The sequence below is a fragment of the Rana temporaria genome, chromosome 1, assembly GCF_905171775.1.
Source record: "Rana temporaria chromosome 1, aRanTem1.1, whole genome shotgun sequence".
Lineage (NCBI taxonomy): Eukaryota > Metazoa > Chordata > Amphibia > Anura > Ranidae > Rana > Rana temporaria.
The window spans coordinates 562,375,236-562,400,757 of NC_053489.1; the positions used below are offsets into that span (position 1 = coordinate 562,375,236).

At 50.7% G+C, this 25,522-nt stretch overlaps 1 protein-coding gene across 2 annotated transcripts in view; it reads right to left on the reverse strand.

The window, feature by feature from the left end:
- Window positions 1–25,522, reverse strand: part of LOC120921650 — a 60,158-nt gene that overhangs the window by 12,663 nt on the left and 21,973 nt on the right. Inside the window, exons 4-5 of one of the 2 annotated variants that reach the window (XM_040334167.1) lie at window positions 12,196–12,315; window positions 2,354–3,448 (exon numbers count right to left, since the gene is read on the reverse strand). In XM_040334167.1, coding sequence (XP_040190101.1) covers window positions 2,354–3,448; window positions 12,196–12,315 — 1,215 coding nt within the window. The remainder of the gene's footprint in view (window positions 1–2,353; window positions 3,449–12,195; window positions 12,316–25,522) is intronic. The other variant, XM_040334172.1, reaches the window with a different exon arrangement.

Below are 25,522 nucleotides of genomic sequence, written 5' to 3' on the forward strand. Positions count from 1 at the left end.
GCAGCAACCCTAGAAAAAAAAATGGCGATCTTTGCAATTTTTATGTCACACGGTATTTTGCGCAGCAGTTTTGCAAATGCGATTTTTTTGAAAAAAAAAAAAACATTTTAACCACTTCCCGCCTGCGCTATAGCCAAAAGATGGCTACAAGGCGGGGCTTAAAATGCCGGCAGGGCATCCATGGACATCCTCCCGTGCTCGTGCTTCCCTTTTTCAAAATGTTCAGCCTTTTTCTGTTTAACAAAAAAATGTAAAATAAAAAATAAACAGTGGTGGTTAAATACTACCAAAAGAAAGCTCTATTTGTGTGAAAATGATACAAATTTCATATGAGTACAGTGTTGCATCATTTGACTGCAATTGTCATTCAAAATGTGACAGCTCTGAAAGCTGAAAATTGGCCTGGTAGGGAAAGGGATATATGTGCCCAGTAAGCAAGTGGTTAATGAATAAAAAACCAATAAACAAGACAAAACACAATTTTTTTGTATAATGTGAAAGATAATTTTATGCTGATTAAATAGATATCTAACATGTCACACTAGTGAAATGTTGACAAACTACGGTACCTGAAAATCTCCATAGGCAACAGTTTTACAGGTTACCCGTTTAGAGTTACAGAGGAGGTCCAGTGCTAGAATTATTGCTTTCGCTCTAATTTTTGTAAGGATACCTCACATGTGTGGTTTGAATAGCGTTTACATGTGCGTGCGCGACTTATATATGCATTCGCTTTAAATTTTTATTTATTTTACTTTTACACTGTCCGTTTAAATGTTTTTTTTTTTTTTAATCACATTTATTCTTATTACAAGGAAATAAGGATGACAGGTCCTCTTCATGAAATGATCTGGGGTCAAAAAGACCCCAAATGTCTTCTTTAACTTAAAAAAAAGAGAGCAAAACAATAAAAAATAATTGATCTTTCGTTTTAATTTTTTCTTTTAGTAAAATAAGGATGACAGGACCTTTTGGTCAAAAAGACCCCAAATCTCTTATCTAACCGCTTGCCGACTGCCCACCGCAGTTTCACTGCGGCAGGTCAGCTCGGCTGCGCAAAATCACGTTATATAACGTGATGTTGCTATGCGACCACTAGGGGGGCATTCGCGCCCCTGGTGCTGATGCGAGTGCCCCGCGGGCACGATCACAGCCGGGCACACGCGATCGCTCGTCACAGAGCAAGAACAGGGGGCAGCTCCCGGTTCTTTCAGAGGGGGGAAATGTATGTATGTATGTATGAACAGCGATCTGTCATTTCCCCTAATCAGTCCCACCCCCCCTTTAGTTAGAACACACTTTAGGGAACATAATTAACCTCTTGATCGCCCCCTAGTGTTAACCCCTTTCCTGCCAGTGACATGTTTACAGTAATCAATGCATTTTTATAACACTGATCGCTATAAAAATTACAATGGTTCCAAAAATGTGTCAAAAGTGTCCGCCATATGGTCGCAGTACTGATAAAAATTGCTGATCGCCGCCATTATTAGTAAAAATGTATTATTAATAAAAATGCCATAAAACTATCCCCTATTTTGTATAACTTTGCGCAAACGAATCAATAAACGCGTATTGCGATTTTTTTTTACAAAAAATATGTAGAAGAATACGTATCGGCCTAAACTGAAGAAAAAAATATTTTTTTTATATATATTTTTGGGAGATGTTTATTATAGCAAAAAGTAAAATATATTGCATTTTTTTCAAAACTGTCGCTCTATTTTTGTTTATAGCGCAAAAAATAAAAACCTGCAAAGGTGATCAAATACCACCAAAACAAAGCTCTATTTGTGGGAAAAAAAGGACGGCAATTTTTGTTTTGGAGCCACATCGCATGACCGCGCAATTGTCAGTTAAAGCGACACAGTGCCGAATCGCAAAAAGTGGCCCGGTCATTGACCAGCAAAATGGTCCGGGGCTGAAGTTGTTAACTCTAAAAGCAAAAGATCAAAACAATAAAATCTTTCGATGTTTTGTTTTAAATTTTTCTTTCAGGTCTAGACCAGAAGTGACGTCATGATGTCGCTCCGGTCCTCCAATGCCATAGAGTTGATCAAAGAGTGTTAACTCTTTGATCGTCTATGGGACCAGATGGCCGCATTGTCGGATAATTTTTTGGGCGAACCGGCGGTAACAGTAAGCCCGAGAAGCACTAGCGAGCTGGCCGAAAGGGTATCAAGGTTTTGGCTGATACCTTCAGCCATAGTGACCTAAAGCGCTTGCAGACTGTAACGTATATATACATATTGCAGTTGGCAAGTGGTTAAAACATGTCAAAACTGAAACAAAATTACCATTCATTGACCCAAGCTGCTTGAAATTTGATTTCCCCCAGGCATTTTCCCCCTACCTTTAGGAGCTGGGTTCTACTTTCATCAGCTTCTCTCCTGAGAAGGCAATTTTCCTTTAATGCCTGGTTCCACAAACAATGTATCGCTTGTTTTTCTCTGGCGTGAGACCATGCCATTTTCTTTGTGGAATCTAACTTTCTTAGGAGCTTTTCATTCTCAGTATTAGCTGTTGATAAGCCTTTAAGAATCTTCTCTTTTTCTTCTTTCAACAGCTCTATATCTTTCATCAGTAAATACTTCTCAAAACGTAGATCGTTTCTTTCATCCTGAATTTGTTTCCTTTTTTTAAGAAGTTCTTCACATTTGTCAATCACGGTTTTCGATTGCTGATAATACACCTCTGCATTTTGCTCTGCTATAGATAACTGTACAAGAAGGGATCTTTTTTCTTTTGTCAGCGTGTTGATTTGCTCTCTGTATTGAAGATGTTCAGAATTTAAGCACTGGGCACAAATATGCAGTTGTCTTAAAGCTTTAAAAGCCTTGCTTTCAGGTTGGTCAGGGATTTTTGCTTGATCTGCCCGGCTTGAGAAACTATTTAACCCTGCTGTTTCTTCCTGTTTGCGTTTAAACAATGTGTTATGGTTTCCCTTATCTTCCATTTCTTCTTGTGTTGGCTCACATTCCACACACTCATGACTAAAGTAATTTGAATCACGGTGTTCAATAAGGTCCATAATGTGTAGTGTATCATCCTGTACAATTTCCTCAAATTCAATATTTTTCATCGTACTACACAGTGGACCACTTTCAATGGAATTACATGTGCTATCAGATGTGCTTACATTTCCAGAGTCTACTTCTTCAGTCCCATTCATATGTTGAGTATATGAATCTTGTTTCCAGAAGTTCCGAAGGTTGACTCCATCATTTTTAAATGAAACATTCGATTCTCCTGGTTTGCGGTTGTCTGCATTCGTGTGTTGCAGGTTATAATTTTGCTGTGTGTCAGTATTTAGAAGTGAATTCTCATCACCATCTGAAAACGGTTCAGTTAAATCCAGTGTATCCGACTGTTCTGATGTTATCGTACCTTCCTCTACAGTACTATCACTATGTTGACTTTTGTCTTCTGTATAGATGATGTCATTGGTCTAAATTACATAAATAGCATAAATACATTTTTAACACACACAAAGGGGTTGATTTATTAAAGGCAAAGAGGCTATTCACTTTGCAATAGAAGTTGCCCCAGAGCTTACTGAATGTGCTGAACTATCAATTGCAAAGAATACCTAATCACATGTAAGGAAAGTTAGAAAAAAAAAATGTTGCATGTACATTAGAGCTGCACGATTGATCGTCAAGAATCGTTACTCCCGTTGCGATCTTCACAAAGTATTTCCCGATCTTTCTATGCAGAGAATTCTTTCTGCTCTGTTGAAGCCGCAGCTGTAAAAATAGGATTTTTGTACTCACCATAAAATCCATTTCTCTGAGTTCATGGACGGACACAGCAGCCTTTGACCTTAGGGTTATATGCGCTTCCTTCCAGGAGAGTTAGGCAGAAACAAAGCACTTTAAGTGTTAACAACACTTTCCTCAGTGCAGCTCCTCCCAGGGGGCGTGGTTCCCCGGGTATAACCCACACCCTGCTCTAGCAGCTCCAGTTCGTAACAAGCAGTACAAGCAAAAGGAGGGGTGGGAGCTGTGTCTGTCCATGAACTCAGAGAAATGGATTTTACGGTGAGTACAAAAATCCTATTTTCTCTTCCGTTCATGGACGGACACAGCAGCCTTTGACCTTAGGGACGTCCCCAAGCAGTGTCAAAAAAATCCGAGGGGTGGGAAAACAACACAGCAAACCAATGCTTACACCCCAAACAAAACCGGAGTTACTCAAACGGAGGAACTCCAACTTTAAACTGCCGCCTGTAACACCTTGCGGCCGAAGGAGGCATCAGAAAATGCACTCACATCCACCTTGTAAAACTTTGAAAAAGTGTGGACCGACTACCAGGTCGCTGCCTTACACACCTGTAACACAGAGGCTTGATACCGGAAAGCCCAAGAGGCACCGATCGCCCTGGTCGAATGCGCCGTAACCCGAAAGGGAGCCGCCTGCCCCTTTAGGGCATAGGCCTGAAGCACAACCTTTCGTATCCACCTAGAAATGGTGGCCGACGAGACTGCCAGACCTATTCTGGGACCAGCCACCGACACGAACAGGGAGTCCGACTTCCGGAACGGAGCCGTAGCAGATAAGTACACTCGTAGGGCCCGAACCACATCCAGGGAATGTAAAGTGGCCTCCTTCTGGTTTTTCGGCTGAGAACATAAGGATGGAAGAACAATGTCCTCATTAATGTGGAAAGCCGAAACCACTTTCGGGAGAAAAGATGGCTGCGGCCGCAGCACCACCTTATCCTTATGGATGACCAAGTAGGGAGCCTTGCAGGACAAGGCCGCCAGTTCAGAAACTCGTCTGATCGAGGTAATTGCTACCAGAAAAACCACCTTTTGTGTCAACAAAGAGATCTTTCGAATGTCCCCAAAGTGAGCATCCTGAAGCACCGAAAGGACTAAATTCAAGTCCCATGGGGGTAGTGGATGGCGCAGCGGAGGAGCCACATGTCGGACCCCCTGTACAAACGTACGCACCAAGGAGTGCGCCACCAAGGGTCGCTGAAAGTAAACGGCTAGAGCCGAAATCTGACTCTTAACCGTACTCAAGGCGAGAGCCTGATCCACTCCCCGCTGTAAAAAACAGCAGAATCCTAGACACCACGTATGAACGAGGGTGCCACTTCATCTCCTCACACATAGAGATGTAGGCCTTCCACATACGATGGTAAATCCTACATGGGGTAGACTTCCGTGCACGCAGCATGGTAGAGACCACCAAGCCTAACAGGCCTCGGTCCATCAGTACCAGTACCTGGCTCTCAACAGCCACGCCGTTAAAGCCAGCGACTGTAAAGCAGGGTGGAAGATCGGACCCTCCGACAGAAGATCTGTTCTCAGAGGTAGACGCCAGGGGGCGTCTGCCACCAGACGCACCAGGTCCGTGTACCAGGAGCGGCGCGGCCAGTCTGGGGCGATCAGGATTGTTGGAATCCCTCGGCTTCCACTCTGCGCAGCAGGCGAGGAAGAAGCTTCAGAGGAGGGAAGACGTAAATCAGTCGATAGTGACGCCAAGGAGCCACCAACGCTTCTGACGTGTCCGCCCACGGGTCCTTCGACCTGGCCATGAACCGTGGCACCTTCCAGTTGAGACGGGACGCTAGAAGGTCCACGTCTGGAGTGCCCCACTTTTGGCACAGACCCCGAAACACTTCCGGTGAAGTGACCATTCTCCTGGGTCCACTGATTGGCGACTTAAGAAGTCGGCTTGCCAATTCTGAACACCCGAAATGTACACGGCCGATAGAGCCGGAACGGACCTTTTGACCCACCGAAGGGTGTGCGCTACTTCCATCGCTGCAGCCGAGCTTCGTGTGCCTCCCTGATGATTGACGTACGCCATGGCCGTGGCGTTGTCAGACTGGATCCTGACCGGTCGGCCCTGCAGCTCCAGGGACCACCCGGCAAGGCACAGCTTGAGTGCTCAGAGCTCCAGAACATTGATCGGCAGGCGAGACTCCTCCTGAGTCCAGCGTCCCTGTGCTGACTGGGTGCCCCAAACGCCCCCCACAGCCGGAGAGGCTGGCACCCGTCGCGACCACTGTCCAGTGACATGGCAGAAATTACTTCCCGGCCCGAAGCACCGGAGACGTCAGCCACCACACCAGGGAAGACTTGACCAGTTGACTCAACTGAATCTGGGAATCCAGAGAAGACGGGAGCCTGTCCCAACGTGACAGAATCTCCTTCTGTAGTTCCCTGGTGTGGAATTGGGCATAAGGAACTGCCTCGAAAGAGGCCACCATCAGACCCAGAACCCTCATGCAGAATCGAAGAGACGACCACTTCTGGGTCAACAACTGCTGCACCGCAGATTGCAGAGTCGGAAGTTTCTCCGTTGGGAGAAAAACTCTCACCTCCGCGGAATCCAGGACTAGCCCTAGGTATTCCAGACGCAGAGACGGAACCAACACTGACTTCTGGATATTCAGAAGCCAGCCGAACTCTTGGAGAGTCTGACACGTGATAGACACGTCCTCTTCTAATCCGGAGCCTGAGGAAGCTCTCAGGAGAAGGTCGTCCAGATATCCCACGATAGCGATCCCTCGCTGTCTCAGCAGGGCCAGTATCGGGGCGAGCACCATGGTGAAAACCCGTGGTGCCTAGGCCAGGCCGAACGGGAGGGCCGCAAAGCGCAGAATCTCTGGTGCTTTGTGCATATTGGAACATGCAGGTATGCGTCCATGATATCCAAGGATGCCATGAAGTCCCCCTGATGGAGCGCTGCTATTACCGAGCGAATCAACTCCATCCTGAATTTTTGCACTTTGACAAAGCAATTGAGGGCCTTGAGGTCCAGGATTGGACGGACCTCTCCTTTTTTGGGGCTACAAACAGATTGAAGTAAAACCCCTGAAACCGTTCCATCGAGGGAACTGGCACAACCACTCCACTGACCAGAAAATCCTGGACAGTCCCTGACAGAGCCTGCCGGCGAACCGGAGGTTGGAAGGAACAAATCTGTTTGGTGGACAAGAGAGAAACTCTTATCTTGTACCCCGAGGAAACTACTTTGCAAACCCAACGGTTGGAGAGACCTCCACCGAGCTGCGAATTCGCGAAGTCGGCCCCCCACCCGAGACCCGGGCAGGGGCAGACCCTCATGCGGGACCAGGTTTGTCCGCAGGCTTGCGGAACCAGGGGCGCTTCTGCCTTGCAGCTGGCGCATTAGCACCTTGCAAACTTTTTCCTGCTGCACAGGGCGCACAAAAAAAAACGCTTTGGGGTAGTAAAAGAGGGCCCTTGCCTACGGCGAGGCTCCTTGCCCTTCCCAGACTGTGGGAGCAGTGTGCTCTTACCACCTGTGGCATCCTTAATGATGTCATCCAGTGACGCCCCAAAAAGCCCCTCACCCTTAAAGGGCAAATCCACCAAGGCCTTCTTGGAGAATCGGTCCGCAGACCAGCATTTCAGCCACACAAGGCGGCGTAGTACCACCGCATAGGCGGAGGCTCTGGAAAGCAAGGGGAGCGTATCCAGGGCCGACTCACAGACAAATGTTAGACCCTGAACCAATTGTTCAGCCAGGTCCTTGCAGGTCTCGGAAGCATCCTGCTCCTCCAGCTTCTGCAGCAACAACTTTGCCCGTTCTGTCAGTGTCTGCGACACCAGAGACCCAGCCACGACCGGTCTGACAGCCGAACCCACAACTGTGAACATAGAGCGGGCCACAGACTCCACTCTCCCATCAGTGGGGTCCGTAAAGGCAGGAGCCCCCACCACAGGCAATGTGGTGGCCTTACTCAGTCTGGACACAGGAGGGTCCGCTGACGGAGGAGAGACCCCCTTTTTTATTTTATTTTTTTTTATTTTAAAAGTCCTCCTCAAAGGGATAACGGACCGCAACGTTTTTCAGGAGCAGCAAAAACTTTATGTGGCGTGTCCCATTCCTTACATAGCAAATGCTCCAAATAAGGAACACAGGGAAATACTTTTTTGCGGTGCTGGGCGGTTTGCAGAACCCAAAAGGGACCGACACAAATCCTCAAGTTTATGATAATCACGCACCGTAGAATAAGAGCTCCAACAAATTCTATTATTTACTGACCCTGAGGTAGAGTCATCCTCACAGTCCGTGTGGGTTAAGCCTGCATTGTCAGAGACATTCCCAGAAGCAGGCTCAGGGAGGGGGCGCTTTGTACCCCCCTACTGGGCACCAGCTGCTTCAAACCTGGAGAGAAACGCCTCAAGTACAGCCGACATTGCCTCAACAGATGCGGCAGGAGCAGGGGGATTAAAGTATAACTCAGGCTTTGCTGGGGCAGAAACACCAGGTTAAGGTTCCATATTGCCCCACCGGTCACCTCCTGGCTGCAAAAATAGAATCAGAGGCCTCCCAGGGACTCACCACCCCACCCGGGTACAGAGAGAGCTGAAAACCTGAGGCGTGCTCTGATGTGCTGGCTGTGCTGTGTCTGTCACCTCGGGAAGAATCACAGCATTTCACAGAGCTAAAACTGTCACAAGAGGCCAAGAGATTTCCAAGATGGCCGCCATCTGAGGTAAAAATCACCAGCGGGCTACAGGAAAATGGCCGCCGAGCTATGTAAATCGCGACCACGGCAAAATGGCGGCTGTGGCGCAGTTTAAAATCCCCAGTGACGCACCAAACACCTCATACAACACAGCAGCACCCCCCCAGAGTAACAACACACGGGCCCCGGCGGTAATAAAGAAAACCCAGGAGGCCCCCCTTCACAACCGCTACCCAGTCAGGGGAAGGAAGGAGAGAAAGGGGAGAGAGGAAAGCAGGGCGGACCCTCAGTCGACCTCCCCAGGGAAAACACCAGCCATACCACCTTACCTGAGCAAGGGGCCACTACTTACCTGTCCTGCGACCACCGGCTGGAGGTATCCCAGACAGAACCAATGTCCACTAACGGCATGGCTGTCGGCCAGACACACTGTGACAAAGCCATAGAGACTGGTCATATGTGTGTCCTGGAACATGTAGTTCCCCGGCCGCCCCTGGAGCAATGGGGCCTGTCATGGACGACCCAGAGCTGAGCTGAGGGCCGGCACACGCTCCATGGCCGAACATGGGGGGAGTACAAGAGTCAAGACCCAGCTTGTCACCCAGTCGGCTGTTGATAGAAGAATCACAGGATTCAAAAATGCAGGAACAAAATAATAAAAAGCAAGAAAATCGCAAGAAAAAAATCTCCAGAGTACAGGACTCCAGAGTGCCTGTCCTCTCCTGTCATTAGGCAGAAAAAAACTGGAACTGCTAGAGCAGGGTGTGGGTTATACCCGGGGAACCACGCCCCCTGGGAGGAGCTGCACTGAGGAAAGGTGCTTTGTTTCTGCCTAACTATCCTGGAAGGAAGCGCATATAACCCTAAGGTCAAAGGCTGCTGTGTCCGTCCATGAACGGAAGAGAAATCTGGGCAGTCTGCCAAGTATCAGAACATTTTTTATCATTGGAACTCTTAAGTCTAAACATTGTAACAATTTGTCTTTTACATCAAAGATAAACTTCTATGTGTAAATTAGGAAAATTTAACCACTTAAAGGGGTTGTAAAGGTTTGTTTTTTATTTTCTAAATGGGTTCCTTTAAGTTAGTGTATTGTTGGTTCACTTACCTTTTCCTTCAATTTCCCTTCTAAATGATTTTTTTCTTTGTTTTCCTTGTCTGAATTTCTCACTTCCTGTTACTCCTCAGTAAGCTGTTCTGGCTGACGAACCCCCAGCCAGAACAGCAAGGATGATGGTGGCAAGCTTAATGAGGAGAAACAGGAAGTGAGAAATTCAGACAAAGAAAAAAAACATTTAGAAGGGAAAGCGAAGGAAAAGGTAAGTAAACCAACAATGCACTAGCTTAAAGGAACCTATTTAGAAAATAAAAAACAAACCTTTACAACCCGTTTAACCGCTTGCCGCCCGCAGATATACATCTGCAGCATGGCGCGGGCAGGCAAAGGGGCGTACCTGTACGTCCCCTTTAAGAAGCGGTTGTTGTGGGCTCGATCGTCGCGGGCATACCCGCGATCGTCTCACGGAGAGATGTTAGTGTAAACACAACATCTCCCTGTTCTGCCTAGTGACACTGTCACTGATCATTTTCCCTGTCATCTGGAACACGATCAGTGATGTGTCACAGCAAGCCACACCCCCCTACAGTAAGAATCATGCCTTAGGGAACAGTTAACCCCTACAGCGCCACCTAGTGGTTAACCCCTTTACTGCCAGTGCCATTTTCACAGTAACCAGTGCATTTTTATAGCACTGTTCGCTGTAAAAATGACAACGGTCCCAAAAATGTGTCAAAAGTGTCCGATGTATCCGCCATAATGTCGCAGTCACGATAAAAATCACAGATTTCCGCCATTTCTAGTAAATAAAAAAAAAACATATTAATAAAAATGCTATAAAAACTATCCCCTATTTTTTAGACGCTATAACTTTTGCGCAAACCAACCAATAAACGCTTATTGCGATTTTTTTAAACCAAAAATAGGTAGAATACTTATCGGCCTAAACGGAGGAAAATCATTTTTTTATATCTTTTTGGGGGATATTTATTATCGCAAAAAGTAAAAAATATTGCATTTTTTTCAAAATGATCACTCTATTTTTGTTTCTAGCGCAAAAAATAAAAACCGCAGAGGTGATCAAATACCACCAAAAGAAAGCTCTATTTGTGGGGAAAAAAGGACGTCAATTTTGTTTGGGAACCACGTCGCACGACCGCGCAATTGTCAGTTAAAACGACACAGTGCCGAATCGCAAAAAGTGCTCTGGTCTTTGGCCAGCCAAATGGTCCGGGCTTAAGTGGTTAATGAATATATATAAAAAAAAATAACCAGTAAAGTTATCACAAATGTTTATGTATAATGTGAAAGATTTTACGCCGCGAGAATTGTGAGAGAATCGTGATCTTTATTCTAAGAAAAAAAAAATTGTGATTCCTATTTTGGCCAGAATCGTGCAGCTCTATTGTACATGACTGAACGATGAAAGTCAACAGAGCTTCACCTCATTCACTAAGCTCTGGGGGGAAATCCCTTGCTAAGAGAACAACCTATTTGCCTTTAGTAGATCCATCCCCAAATATATTCAAATTAATTTTTTAGCTACTCAAAATAATTGTACTATTGTAAACAATTACATTTAAAAAGTTTTGGCAAACTTATGTACTACAAAGAACAAAATGAATAGTAACACTTAATGTAAAATGTTAAAAAGTGTTTTGTTATTTCAGTAAGAAATATTAAGGCCCCTTTTACATTTGTACGACCTGAAAGTTGCGTGACTTTGTCGCGACTTCAAGCAATGTCTGTGTAGTCTTGAGGTCTATGGACCTGCTCAAATCGCATCAAATGTTTTCCTAAATAGCTTCCTTTACCTTAGTGCAGTCCCCCTTCACTTACCTCATCCTTCCACTTTGCTTTTAAAAGTCCTTATTTCTTCTGGGAAATCCTCACTTCCTGTTCTTCTGTCTGTAACTCCACACAGTAATGCAAGGCTTTCTCCCTGGTGTGGAGTGTCGTGCTCGCCCCCTCCCTTGAGGGGGCGTGCAGGAGAGTCAGGAAGCTCTCTGCGTTGCAGATAGAGAAAGGAGCTGTGTGTTAATGGGTGTCCTGACTCTCCTGCTCGCCCCCTCCCCCCTCAAGGGGAATCATTTTAGGGGAATCATTTTTTACCTTTACAACCCCTTTAATTCCTAAACCCCTAATTTAAAGGAGATGTATGTTGTTGTTAAAGAAACAAACTTACATGCTCACCTATGCTGCAGTATCGGTCAGATGCAGCAGCTGTTCCCTGCTAACTCAAAGCCCAAAAACTGAGAGATCACATGACCACTCTCCTCAGCGATGAGAGCACTGTCAGTCACCGCTCTCCACTCTGCCTCTATAGCACTCACGGAAAGCTGGGCTGGAGAGGGGACAGACGCAGCTGGCTTTCGCTCTCAGTTGTGCACTGAGGGGCTGAGCCAACTGTCAATCGTACAGCTGAGTGGATCTCGATAATATGGTCGGCATCCTTCCAGAGCAGCGCTGTGACATCAGCTGACAGTGGGTTTTAGATTTTTGGCTGCTTCTTGGTCACAGGATAGCAAAGGTAAGTGCATTCCTGTGACCCAGAAGAGAATTATGGTCAAAAAAAGCCAACACCACAAGGTTTTTCCTCTTTTTTTACATTCAAGCTGCTTGAAAAGCTTCACGTGTTAAACATTTAAAAGACGTAATGCAATATCAATTATTTTAGTAAGTTCACCTGACGTTCCTCATTCTCTTCCTCCATTGCCATGGTCATTGGACTTGTTAAAAGATTACTTCGAAGATGTTCAATTTCACCGATGCTTAGATTCAAAGTATCAGCAGCCTGTGACTGAAGCTGAAAAAATAGGATTTTTGTACTCACCGTAAAATCCATTTCTCTGCGTTCATAGACGGACACGGCCTTCTTTGACATTAGGGTTATGCTTCTTCCTACCAGGAGATTTAGGCAGAATTCTACAGCACTTAAGGTGTTAAAACCTTTCCTTCATGCCGCTCCTCCCAGGGGGCGTGGCTCCCCCAGGCATAACCCACACCCTGCTCTAGCAGCCTCAGTTCGTAACAAGCAGTACAAACAAAGGAGGGGTGGGTGCTGTGTCCGTCTATGAACGAAAGAGAAAAAAGGATTTTTGTACTCACCGTAAAATCCATTTCTCTGAGTTCATAGACGGACACAGCCTTCATTGACCTTAGGGTTATGCTTCTTCCTACCAGGAGATTTAGGCAGAATTCTACAGCACTTAAGGTGTTAAAAACTTTCCTTCATGCCGCTCCTCCCAGGGGGCGTGGCTCCCCCAGGCATAACCCCCACTCTGCTCTAGCAGCTTCAGTTCGTAACAAGCAGTACAAACCAAAGAGGGGTGGGTGCTGTGTCCGTCTATGAACTCAGAGAAATGGATTTTACGGTGAGTACAAAAATCCTTTTTTCTCTTTCGTTCATAGACGGACACAGCCTTCATTGACCTTAGGGACGTCCCCAAGCAGTGTCAAAAAAATTCGAGGGGTGGGAAAATAACACAGCAAAAACAGGTTACACCCCAAACAAAACCGGAGTTACTCAACGGAGGAACTCCAACCTTAAACTGCCGCCTGTAAAACCCTGCGGCCGAAGGAGGCATCAGAAGATGCACTCACATCCACCTTATAAAACTTTGAAAAAGTGTGGACCGACGACCAGGTCGCAGCCTTACACACCTGTAACACAGAGGCTTGATGACGGAAAGCCCAGAAGGCCCCGATCGTCCTGGTCGAATGCGCCATGACCCGAAAGGGGGGCGCCCGCCCTTCAGGGCGTAGGCCTGAAGCACAACCTGTCGGATCCACCTGGAAATGGTGGCCGACGAGACTGCCAGGCCCTTACTGGGACCGGACACAGACACGAACAGCGAGTCCGACTTCCGGAACGGAGCTGTCGCCGACAAGTAAACTCGAAGGGCCCGAACCACATCCAGAGAATGTAAAATGGCTTCCTTCGGGTTCTTCGGCTGAGGACATAATGATGGAACAACAATGTCCTCGTTAATGTGAAAGGCCAAAACGACCTTCGGAAGAAAAGAGGGCTGCGGGCGCAGCACCGCCTTATCCTGATGGATGACCAAGTAGGGGGCCTTGCAAGACAAGGCCGCCAGTTCAGACACTCGTCTGATAGAGGTAATAGCTACCAGAAAGACCACCTTCTGCGACAAGGTCAGCAAAGGGATCTCCCGAATGTCCTCAAAGGGGGCACGCTGAAGCGCCGAGAGGACCAAATTCAAGTCCCAAGAAGGTAGCGGAGGGCGCACCGGGGGGGCCACATGCCGGACCCCCTGCACAAACGTGCGAATCAAAGAATTCGCTGCCAAGGGACGCTGAAAATAAACAGCCAGAGCAGAAATCTGACTCTTGATCGTGCTCAAGGCAAGAGCCTGGTCCACTCCCCGCTGTAGGAACAGCAGGATCCGGGACACCACGTAAGTACGGGGGTGCCACTTCATCTCCTCACACCTAGAGATGTATGCTTTCCATGTACGATGGTAAATTTTTCGAGAAGTGGACTTCCGTGCACGCAGCATGGTAGAGATTACCGGGCCCGACAGGCCCCGGTCCTTCAGTACCTGGTTCTCAACAGCCACGCCGTTAAAGCCAGTGACCGTAAAGCAGGATGGAAGATCGGGCCCTGAGACAGGAGATCTTCCCTCAGAGGCAGACGCCAGGGGGCGTCTGCCACCAGACGTACCAGGTCCGCGTACCAAGAGCGACGCGGCCAATCTGGGGCGATCAGGATCGTTGGAATACCTTCGGCTTCCACCCTGCGCAGCAGGCGGGGTAGGAGCCTTAGAGGAGGGAAGGCGTAAAACAGGTGATATTGACTCCAGGGAGCCACTAACGCGTCTGACGCGTCTGCCCACGGGTCCTTTGACCTGGCCACAAACCGTGGTACCTTCCGATTGAGACGGGACGCCAGAAGGTCCACGTCTGGAGTGCCCCATTTTTGGCACAGGACCTGAAACACCTCCGGGTGGAGAGACCACTCCCCTTGATCCAGAGTCATGCGACTTAGGAAGTCGGCTTGCCAATTCAGAACTCCCGGAATGTATACCGCCGACAGGGCCGGAACAGACCTTTCGGCCCACCGAAGTATGTGAGCGACCTCCGTCGCCGCAGCCGAGCTCCTTGGGCCGCCCTGATGATTGAAGTACGCCGCGGCCGTGGCGTTGTCGGACTGGATCCTGACAGGACGACCCTGTAGCTACAGGGACCACCTGACAAGGCACAGCTTGATTGCTCGGAGCTCCAGGATATTGATCGGCAGGCGGGACTCCTCCCGAGTCCAGCGCCCCTGGGCTGACTGGGTGCCCCAGACGCCCCCCCCAGCCGAAGAGGCTGGCATCCGTCGTGACCACTGTCCAGCGGCACGGAAGAAAAGACTTCCCGGACCGAAGCACCGGAGACGTCAGCCACCATGCCAGGGAAGACTTGGCCAGATGGCTCAACCGAATCTGGTGGTCCAGAGAAGATGGGACCCTGTCCCATCGTGACAGAATCTCCTTCTGTAGTACCCTGGTGTGGAATTGGGCATACGGAACCGCCTCGAAGGAGGCCACCATCAGACCCAGAACCCGCATGCAGAAGCGAAGAGATGACCACTTCTGGGTCAACAACTGTCTCACTGCAGATTGCAGGGTCCGCAGTTTTTTCGATGGGAGGAACACTTTTTTTCTCCCCCGAATCCAAAACCAGCCCCAGGTGTTCCAGCCTCTGGGACGGAACCAACACTGATTTTTTGAGATTCAGAAACCAGCCGAACTCCTGCAGAGTCCGACACGTGATGGACACGTCCTCCTCTAACTCTGAGCCTGAAGAAGCTCTCAGGAGAAGGTCGTCCAGGCACCCCACGATAGCGATCCCTCGCTGCCGTAGCAAGGCCAGGATCGGGGCGAGCACCTTGGTGAACACCCGTGGTGCCGACGCCAGCCCGAACGGGAGGGCCACGAATTGATAGTGGTCCTCCCCGATCGCAAAGCGCAGATACCTTTGGTGGCTTGTGCAAACGGGAACATGCAGGTATGCGTCCATGATGTCTAAGGACGCCATGAAGTCCCCCTGGTGGAGGGACGCTATGATAGAACGGACCGACTCCATCCTGAATCGCTGCACCTTGACAAAGGAGTTGAGGGCCTTTAGGTCCAGGATAGGGCGAACCCCTCCCTTCTTGGGGACCACGAACAGATTGGAGTAGAACCCCCGAAACCGTTCCAGCGAGGGGACCGGCACAACCACCCCCCTGTCCAGAAGATCCTGGACAGCCCCGGACAGGGCTAGCCGACGATCCGGAGGAAGCTGGAGGTTGGATGGAAAAAATCTGTTTGGGGGACAAGAAAGGAACTCTATCTTGTACCCCGAGGCGACCACCTCGCAAACCCAACGGTCGGATAGAAGAGAATTCCACCGATCCACGAAGCCGTGAAGCCGTCCCCCCACCCGAGACCCGGGCGGGGGCAGACTTTCATGCGGAAGCAGGCTTGTCCGCAGGCTTGTTCGGTTTTTTGAACCAGGGGCGCTTACGCCCGGCAGCAAGGGCTTTTGCACCTTGCGGACCTTTTCCAGCCGCGCTGGCGCACGAAAAAAACGCTTAGGGGGTAGTAAAAGTAGGACCTTGCTTGCGGCGAGGTTCCCTACCCTTCCCCGACTGAGGGAGCAAGGTGCTCTTACCTCCAGTGGCATCCTTAATGATGTCATCCAGGGATGCCCCCAAAAGCCGTCCGCCCTTAAAGGGCAAATCCACCAAGGCCTTTTTTGAGGACTGGTCAGCCGACCAGCACTTCAGCCATATAAGGCGGCGCAGAACCACTGCGTAGACAGAAGCCCTGGAAAGCAAAGGAATCTAATCCATATCTGCCTCGCAGAGAAAGTTCTGACCCTGAATCAACTGTTCAGCCAGGTCCCTAGAGGACTCGGAAGCCCCCTGGACCTCCAGGTCCTGCAGCGGGAGCTTCGCCCTTTCAGTCAGCGTCTGAGCTACCAGGGCTCCGGCCAGAGCCGGCCTTACCACCGAACCCACCACCGAGAACAGGGAGCGGGCCACGGCCTCCACTCTCCTATTAGCGGGGTCCTTGAAAGCAAGAGCCCCCTCCACAGGCAACGTAGTAGCCTTACTCAGTCTGGACACAGGAGGGTCCACCGACGGAGGAGTGACCCACTTTTTTTAAAAAAGTCCTCCTCCAGGGGGTAACGGTAGCAAAGCTTTTAGGAACCGTAAAAGCCTTTTGCGGTGTATCCCATTCCTTATACAACATATTGTCTAAATAAGGAACACAGGGGAATACCTTAGCGGTACGCGGTGGTTTGCGGAATCCAAAAGGGACTGACACCGCTGGTGTCTCCGCCAAATCCTCTAAATGAAGAGCCTCACGCACCGCAGTAATAAGAGCTCCAACAAATTCCTTATCAGCAGACTCCGCAGCAGAGTCATCCTCGCTGTCCATGTGGGTTAAGCCCGCATCCTCTGACATGACAGAACCAGAAGCAGCAACAGCGTCATCAGATTCTGCGTCAGAGATATCCCCAGAAACAGCCTCCGGGGGGGGCGCTTTTTTACCCCCCAACCGAGCACTGGCTGCTTCAAACCTGGTGAGAAAAAGACTCCAGGACAGCCGACACCGACTCAACAGATGTGGCAGGGGAAGGGGCGCTAAGGGTTAATTCCGGCAGTGTAAGGAATGAGGGGCCTGATTCAGGCTCCATATTGCCGTTGCCATTTCACCCCTACTGCCAAGGGCAGGAAAAAAGTCCCCCACAGGTCACCTCCCGGCCGCTAGAGCACAGTATGGGGCCCCCTGAGACTCACCACCCTCTGGTACAGCGCGGTCTGTGAAGGCAAGTGTGTGCTGAGGAGAAGCTGCAGCGCTGCGTCTGTCCCCTCAGATGATTCGCGGTCTTTTTTCCCCGCCGAAACGGCCACTAGAGGCCGAACTAGTGCTGAAAACGGCGCCGGCCACAAGAAAATGGCCGCCGAATAATACAAGCGCGGCTCCGGCAAAATGGCTGCCGTTGCGCAGTTTTAAAAAGACAGTGTACCCAAAAATGACAGTACACCAAAAACAGCACACAGCACACACAAAAATGCCCAGAATGTCCACCACAGTCCCCTGCAGTGACACAGAACAGCCCCAGCCATACCCGAGTGAAAAAATATGAGCCCCAGGGAAGAAAACCCCCTGCACAGCCGTCACCCAAAGGGGGAAGGAGGGAGAGGAATAAGGGAGAGAGGAAAGCAGGGGAAAACCCTCAGTCGACCTCCCAAGGGAAAACATTCCAGCCAGACCACTTACCTGAGTAAGGGGCCACTACTTACCTGTCCTGCGACTACCCGGCTGGAGGTATCCCAGACAGAACCAACGTCCGCGAACGGCATGGTTGTCAGCCAGACACACTGTGACAAGGCCATAGAGACCGGTCATATGTGTGCCCTAGAACCGAAGTTCCCCGGCCGCCCCTGGAGCAATGGGGCCTGTCGTGGACGTCCCAAAGCGGAGCTGAGGGCCGGCACACGCTCGAAGGCCGAACCTGGGGGGACTACAAGGGTCGAGGACCCAGCCTGTCACCCAGTCGGCTGTTGATAGAAGAATCGCAGGATTCAAAAATAAAAATAAAATAAAAAAGCGAGGAAAAAACTCGCAAAAATGCAAAAAAAATTGCCAAGAAAAAACTCCAGAGTCCAGGACTCCAGAGAGAGCCTGACTCTCCTGACGGTTAGGCAGAAACAAAACTGAAGCTGCTAAAGCAGAGTGGGGGTTATGCCTGGGGGAGCCACGCCCCCTGGGAGGAGCGGCATGAAGGAAAGTTTTTAACACCTTAAGTGCTGTAGAATTCTGCCTAAATCTCCTGGTAGGAAGAAGCATAACCCTAAGGTCAATGAAGGCTGTGTCCGTCTATGAACGAAAGAGAAAATCCTATTTTCTCTTTCGTTCATAGACGGACACAGCCTTCTTTGACATTAGGGACGTCCCCAAGCAGTGTCAAAAAATTAAGAGGGGTGGGAAAAAAACACAGCAAACCAGGTTACACCCCAAACAAAACCGGAGTTACTCACTCAACGGAGGAACTCCAACCTTAAACTGCCGCCTGTAACACCCTGCGGCCGAAGGAGGCATCAGAAGATGCACTCACATCCACCTTATAAAACGTTGAAAAAGTGTGGACCGACGACCAGGTCGCTGCCTTACACACCTGTAACACAGAGGCTTGATGTCGGAAAGCCCAAGAGGCCCCCGATCGCCCTGGTCGAATGCGCCGTGACCCGAAAAGGCCATAGGCCTGAAGCACAACCTGTCGGATCCACCTGAAAATGGTGGCCGACTAGACTGCCAGGCCCTTACTGGGACCGGACATTGACACGAACAGTGAGTCCGACTTCCGGAACGGAGCCGTCGCCGACAAGTAAACTCGAAGGGCCCGAACCACATCCAGAGAATGTAAAGTGGCCTCCTTTGGGTTCTTCGGCTGAGGACATAAGGATGGAAGAACAATGTCCTCGTTAATGTGAAAGGCCGAAACTACCTTTGGAAGAAAAGAGGGCTGCGGGCGCAGCACCGCCTTATCCTGATGGATGACCAAGTAGGGGGCCTTGCAGGACAAGGCCGCCAATTCAGACACCCGTCTGATAGAGGTAATAGCTACCAGAAAGACCACCTTCTGCGACAGAGTCAGCAAAGGGATCTTCCGAATGTCCTCAAAGGGGGCACGCTAAAGCGCCGAGAGGACCAAATTCAAGTCCATGATGGCAGTGGAGGGCGCACCGGAGGGGCCACATGACGGACCCCCTGCACAAACGTGCGAATCAAGGAGTGCACCGCCAAGGGACGCTGAAAAAAAAAAACAGCCAGAGCAGAAATCTGACTCTTGATCGTGCTCAAGGCAAGAGCCTGGTCCACTCCCCGCTGCAGGAACAGCAGGATCCGGGACACCACGTATGTACGGGGGTGCCACTTCATCTCCTCACACATAGAGATGTATGCTTTCCATGTACGATGGTAAATCTTCTGAGAAGTGGACTTCCGTGCACGCAGCATGGTAGAGATCACCGGGCCCGACAGGCCCCCGGTCCCTCAGTATCTGGCCCTCAACAGCCACGCCGTTAAAGCCAGTGACCGTAAAGCAGGATGGAAGATCGGACCCTGAGACAGGAGATCTTCTTTCAGGGGTAGACGCCAGGGGGCGTCTGCCACCAGACGTACCAGGTCCGCGTACCAAGAGCGACGCGGCCAGTCCGGGGCGATCAGGATTGTCGGAATCCCTTCGGCTTCCACCCTGCGCAGCAGGCGAGGGAGGAGCTTTAGAGAAGGGAAGGCGTAAATCAGGCGATAGTGACCCCAAGGAGCCACCAACGCGTCTAACGCGTCCGCCCATGGGTCTTTTGACCTGGCCACGAACCGTGGCACTTTCTGATTGAGACGGGACGCCAGAAGGTCCACGTCTGGAGCGCCCCATTTTTGGCACAGGTTCTGAAACACCTCCGGGTGGAGAGACCACTCCCCTGGATCCAGAGTCGTGCGACTTAGGAAGTCGGCTTGCCAATTCTGAACTCCCGGAATGTACACAGCCGACAGAGCCGGAACGGACCTTTCGGCCCACCGAAGTATGTGCCGCCCTGATGATTGACGTACGCCACGGCCGTGGTGTTGTCGGACTGGATCCTGACATGATGGCCCTGCAGCTCCAGGGACCACCTGGCAAGGCACAACTTGATTGCTCGGAGCTCCAGAATATTGATCGGCAGGCGGTACTCCTCCCGAGTCCAGCGCCCCTGGGCAGACTGGGTGCCCCAAACGCCCCCCCAGCCGAAGAGGCTGGCATCCGTCGTGATCACTGTCCAGTGGCACGGAAGAAAAGACTTCCCGGACCGAAGCACCGGAGACGTCAGCCACCACGCCAGGGAAGACTTGGCCAGATGGCTCAACCGAACCTGGCGATCCAGAGAAGATGGGACATTGTCCCAACGTGACAGAATCTCTTTCTGTAGTACCCTGGTGTGGAATTGGGCATAGGGAACCGCCTCGAAGGAGGCTACCATCAGGCCCAGAACTCTCATGCAGAAGCGAAGGGATGACCACCTTCGGGTCGACAACTGTCTTACCGCAGATTGCAGTGTCTTTAGTCTTTCCGTCAGGAGGAACACTCTCGCCTCCACCGAATCCAAGACCAGACCCAGGTGTTCCAGTCGCTGGGACGGAACCAACACTGACTTTCGGAGATTCAGAAGCCAGCCAAACTCTCGGAGAGTCTGACACGTGATAGACACGTCCTCCTCTAACTCTGAGCCTGAGAAAGCTCTCAGGAGAAGGTCGTCCAGATATCCCACGATAACGATTCCTCGCTGCCTCAGCAAGACCAGGATCGGGGCGAGCACATTGGTGAAAACCCGCGGTGCCGAAGCCAGACCGAACGGGAGGGCCACAAATTGAAAGTGGTCCTCTCCGATCGCAAAGCGCAGATACCTTTGGTGTCTCGTGCAAATGGAAAGATGCAGGTATGCGTCCATGATGTCCAAGGACGCCATGAAGTCCCCCTGGTGGAGGGCCGCTACGATCGATCGGACCGACTCCATCCTGAATCTTTGCACCTTGACAAAGGAGTTGAGGGCCTTTAGGTCCAGGACAGGGCGAACCCCTCCCTTCTTGGGGACCACAAACAGATTGGAGTAAAACCCCTGAAACCGTTCCTGCGAGGGAACCGGCACAATCACCCCCCTGTCCAGAAGATCCTGGACAGCCCCGGACAGGGCTAGCCGACGATCCAGAGGAAGCTGGAGGTTGGAGGGAAAAAATCTGTTTGGGGGACAAGAGAGAAACTCTATCTTGTACCCCGAGGCAACCACCTCGCAAACCCAACGGTCGGATAGAAGAGACTTCCACCGATCCGCAAATTCGTCCCCCCACCCGAGACCCGGGCAGGGGCAGACCTTCATGCGGAAGCAGGCTTGTTGGGCTTGCGGAACCAGGTGCGCTTCTGCCCTGCAGCGGGGGCTTTAGCACCTTGCGGACCCTTTCACGCTGTGCTGGGCACACGAAAAAAACGCTTAGGGGTAGTAAAGGTAGGGCCTTGCTTGCGGCGAGGTTCCTTACCCTTCCCAGACTGTGGGAGCAACGTGCTCTTACCACCTGTGGCATCCTTTATGATGTCATCCAGGGACGCCCCAAAAAGCCGTTCGCCCTTAGGCCCCGTACACACGACCAAACATGTATGCTGAAACTGGTCCGCGGGCCAGTTTCAGCATACATGTTCGGTCGTGTGTGGGCGCGAGCGGGCCGAATTCCAGCAAACATTTGCCCGCCGGGCCTTTTCCCAGCGGGCAAATATTCCTGGACGTGTTTTAAAACCGTCCGCTGGAATCCTGCCCGCTCGGACATGTACGGTCGTCAGTACAGACCTACCGTACATGTCCAGGCGCCCGCCGTCCCTCGCATGCGTTGAATGACTTTGACGCATGCGTGGAAGCCTTTAAATGGCAGGCCCGCCCACGTCTCCGCGTCATCGCCGCGTCATCGTCGCGGCGACGACGCGGACACGCCCCGCGTATTGTTTACGCGCGGACTTCTGTACGATGGTGTGTACAACCATCGTACAGAAGCCCTCTGGCAGACATGTACGGTGAAAACGGTCCGACGGACCGCTTTCACCGTACATGTTTGTTCGTGTGTACCCGGCCTTAAAGGGCAAATCCACCAAAGCCTTTTTAGAGGACTGGTCAGCCGACCAGCATTTCAGCCACACAAGGCGGCGCAGAACCACTGCATAGACGGAAGCCCTGGAAAGCAAAAGTATCGTATCCATGTTCGCCTCGCAGAGAAATTTCTGACCCTGAACCAATTGTTCAGCCAGGTCCCTAGAGGACTCGGAAGCGACCTGGTCTTCCAGCTCCTGCAGTAGGAGCTTCGCCCTTTCAGTCAGGGTCTGTGCCACCAGGGTCCCGGCCAGAGCCGGCCTCACCGCCGAACCCACTACCGTGAATAGGGAGCGGGCCACGGCCTCCACTCTCCTATCAGCAGGGTCCTTGAATGCAGGAGCCCCTTCCACAGGCAAGGTAGTAGCCTTGCTCAGTCTGGACACGGGAGGGTCCACTGACGGAGGAGAGACCCACTTTTTTAAGAAGTCCTCCTCAAGGGGGTAACGGGTTGCAAAGTTTTTAGGAACAGTAAAAACCTTTTGCGGTGTATTCCATTCCTTGTATAACATATTCTCCAAATAAGGAACACAAGGGAACACTTTGGCGGTACGTGGCGGTTTGCGTAACCCAAAAGGGACCGACACTGCTGGTGTCTCCGCCACATCCTCAATATTTAGAGTCTCATGCACCGCAGAAACAAGAGCTCCAACAAATTCCCTGTCAGCAGCCGACTCTGCAGCAGAGTCATCCTCACTGTCCATGTGGGTTAAGCTCGCATCCTCAGACCCAACAGAACCAGAAGCAGCGATAGCATCATCAGGGTCTGTGTCAGAGATATCCCCAGAAGCAGGCTCAGGGAGGGGGCACTTTTTACCCCCCATCCGGGCACTAGCTGCTTCAAACCTGGTGAGAAAGGACTCCAGGACAGCCGACATTGCCTCAACAGATGTGGCAGGGGAAGGGGCGTTAAGGGTTAACTCAGGCATTGTTGGGAATGAGGGACCTGATTCAGGCTCCATAGTGCCAGCGCCGTGTCACCCCCACTGCCAAAGCAAGAAAAAAAAAAACACTGCTCACCTCCTGGCCGCTAGAACAGAGTATGGGGGCCCCTGGGACTTACCACCCTCCCGGTGAAGCGCGGACTGTGAAGGACTTGTAGTGCTGAGAAGCCGTGCAGCACTGCGTCTGTGTCCCCTCAGATGGATTTGCGGTCTTTTTCCACCGCCGAAACCGTCACACGAGGCCAAGCAAAAAGGAAAAATGGCCGCCGAATGCTGAATAAACAACATAGGACCACAAGAAAATGGCCGCTGAGCTATATAAAGCGCGGCTCCGGCAAAATGGCCACCGTGACGCAGATTTAAAAAGACAGTGACACAGCAACTGTCATACAAAAAAAATCACCTCACAGCACATTGTAAAGGCCCAGAAGTGAACACCACAGCCCCCTGCAGTGACACACACAGCCCCTGCTACACCATGGGCCCAGTGACATGAGCCCCAGAAAAAAAAAAACCCTCACAGCCGTCACCCAAAAGGGAAGGAGGGAGAGGTATAAGGGAGAGAGGAAAGCAGGGAAAAAACCCTCAGTCGACCTCCCAAGGGAAACATTCCAGCCAGACCACTTACCTGAGTAAGGGGCCACTACTTACCCGTCCTGCGACTACCCGGCTGGAGGTATCCCAGACAGAACCAACGTCCATGAACGGCATGGCTGTCGGCCAGACACACTGTGACAAAGCCATAAAAGACCGGTCAAATGTGTGCCCTAGAACCAAAGTTCCCCGGCCGCCCCTGGAGCAACGGGGCCTGTCGTGGACGTCCCAAAGCTGAGCTAAGGGCCGGCACACGCTCGAAGGCCGAACATGGGGGGACTACAAGGGTCGAGGACCCAGCCTGTCACCCAGTCGGCTGTTGATAGAAGAATCACAGGATTCAAAAATGCAGGAACAAAAATAATAAAAGCGAGAAATATCGCAAGAAAAAAACTCCAGAGTCCAGGACTCCAGAGAGCGCCTGACTCTCCTGTCATTAGGCAGAAAAAAACTGAGGCTGCTAGAGCAGGGTGTGGGTTATGCCTGGGGGAGCCACGCCCCCTGGGAGGAGCGGCATGAAGGAAAGGTTTTAACACCTTAAGTGCTGTAGAATTCTGCCTAAATCTCCTGGTAGGAAGAAGCATAACCCTAATGTCAAAGAAGGCTGTGTCCGGCTATGAACGAAAGAGAAAATAGGATTTTTGTACTCACCGTAAAATCCATTTCTCTGAGTTCATAGACGGACACAGCCTTCTTTGACATTAGGGTTATGCTTCTTCCTACCAGGAGAGTTTAGGCAGAATTTAACAGCACTTAAAGCGTTAAAACCTTTCCTTCGTGCCGCTCCTCCCAGGGGGCGTGGCTCCCCCAGGCATAACCCACACCCTGCTCTAGGAGCCTCAGTTCATAACAAGCAGTACAAACCAAGGAGGGGTGGGTGCTGTGTCCGTCTATGAACTCAGAGAAATGGATTTTACGGTGAGTACAAAAATCCTATTTTCAGCCTTCTTTGACATTAGGGACGTCCCCAAGCAGTGTAAAAAAAAAAATTAGAGCAGTGGGAAAATAACACAGCAAACCAGGTTACACCCCAAACAAAAACCGGAGTTGCTCAACGGAGAAACTCTAACCATAAACTGCCGCCCGTAACACCTGCGGCTGAAGGAGGCATCAAAAGATGCACACACATCCACCTCGTAAACCTTTGAAAAAGCGTGGAATGACGACCAGGATGCATCCTAACACCGCTGTAACACAGAGGCATGATGCCGGAAAGCCCAAGAGGCCCCGATCGCCCTGGTCGAATGCGCCATAACCCGAAAGGGGGGCGCACGCCCCTTTAGGGCATAGGCCTGAAGCACAATCTGTCGGAACCACCTAGGAACGGTGGCCGACGAGACCGCCAGGCCCTTTTGTAGGGCCAGCCACCGACACGAACAGTGAGTCCGACTTCCGTAACGGAACCGTAACAGATAAGTACACTCGTAGGGCCCGAACCACATCCAGAGGATGCAAAGTGGCCTCCTCCTGGCATTTCGGCCGAGGACATAAGGATGGAAGAACAATGTCCACCTCAATGTGAAAAGCTGAAACGACCTTAGGGAGAAAAAACGGCTGCGGCCGCAAGACACCACATCATCCATACGGATGACCAAGTAGGGAGCCATGCAAGACAAGGCCGCCAGATCAGACAGACACCCGTCTGATCGAGGTAATTGCTACCAGAAATAAAATCACCTTTAGTGACAATAAACAAAAAACCTCCCGAATGTCCTCAAAGGGAGCATCCCGAAGCACTGAAAGGACTAAATTCAAGTCCCATGGGGGTAAAGGAGGGCGTACCGGAGGGGCCACCTGCCAGACCC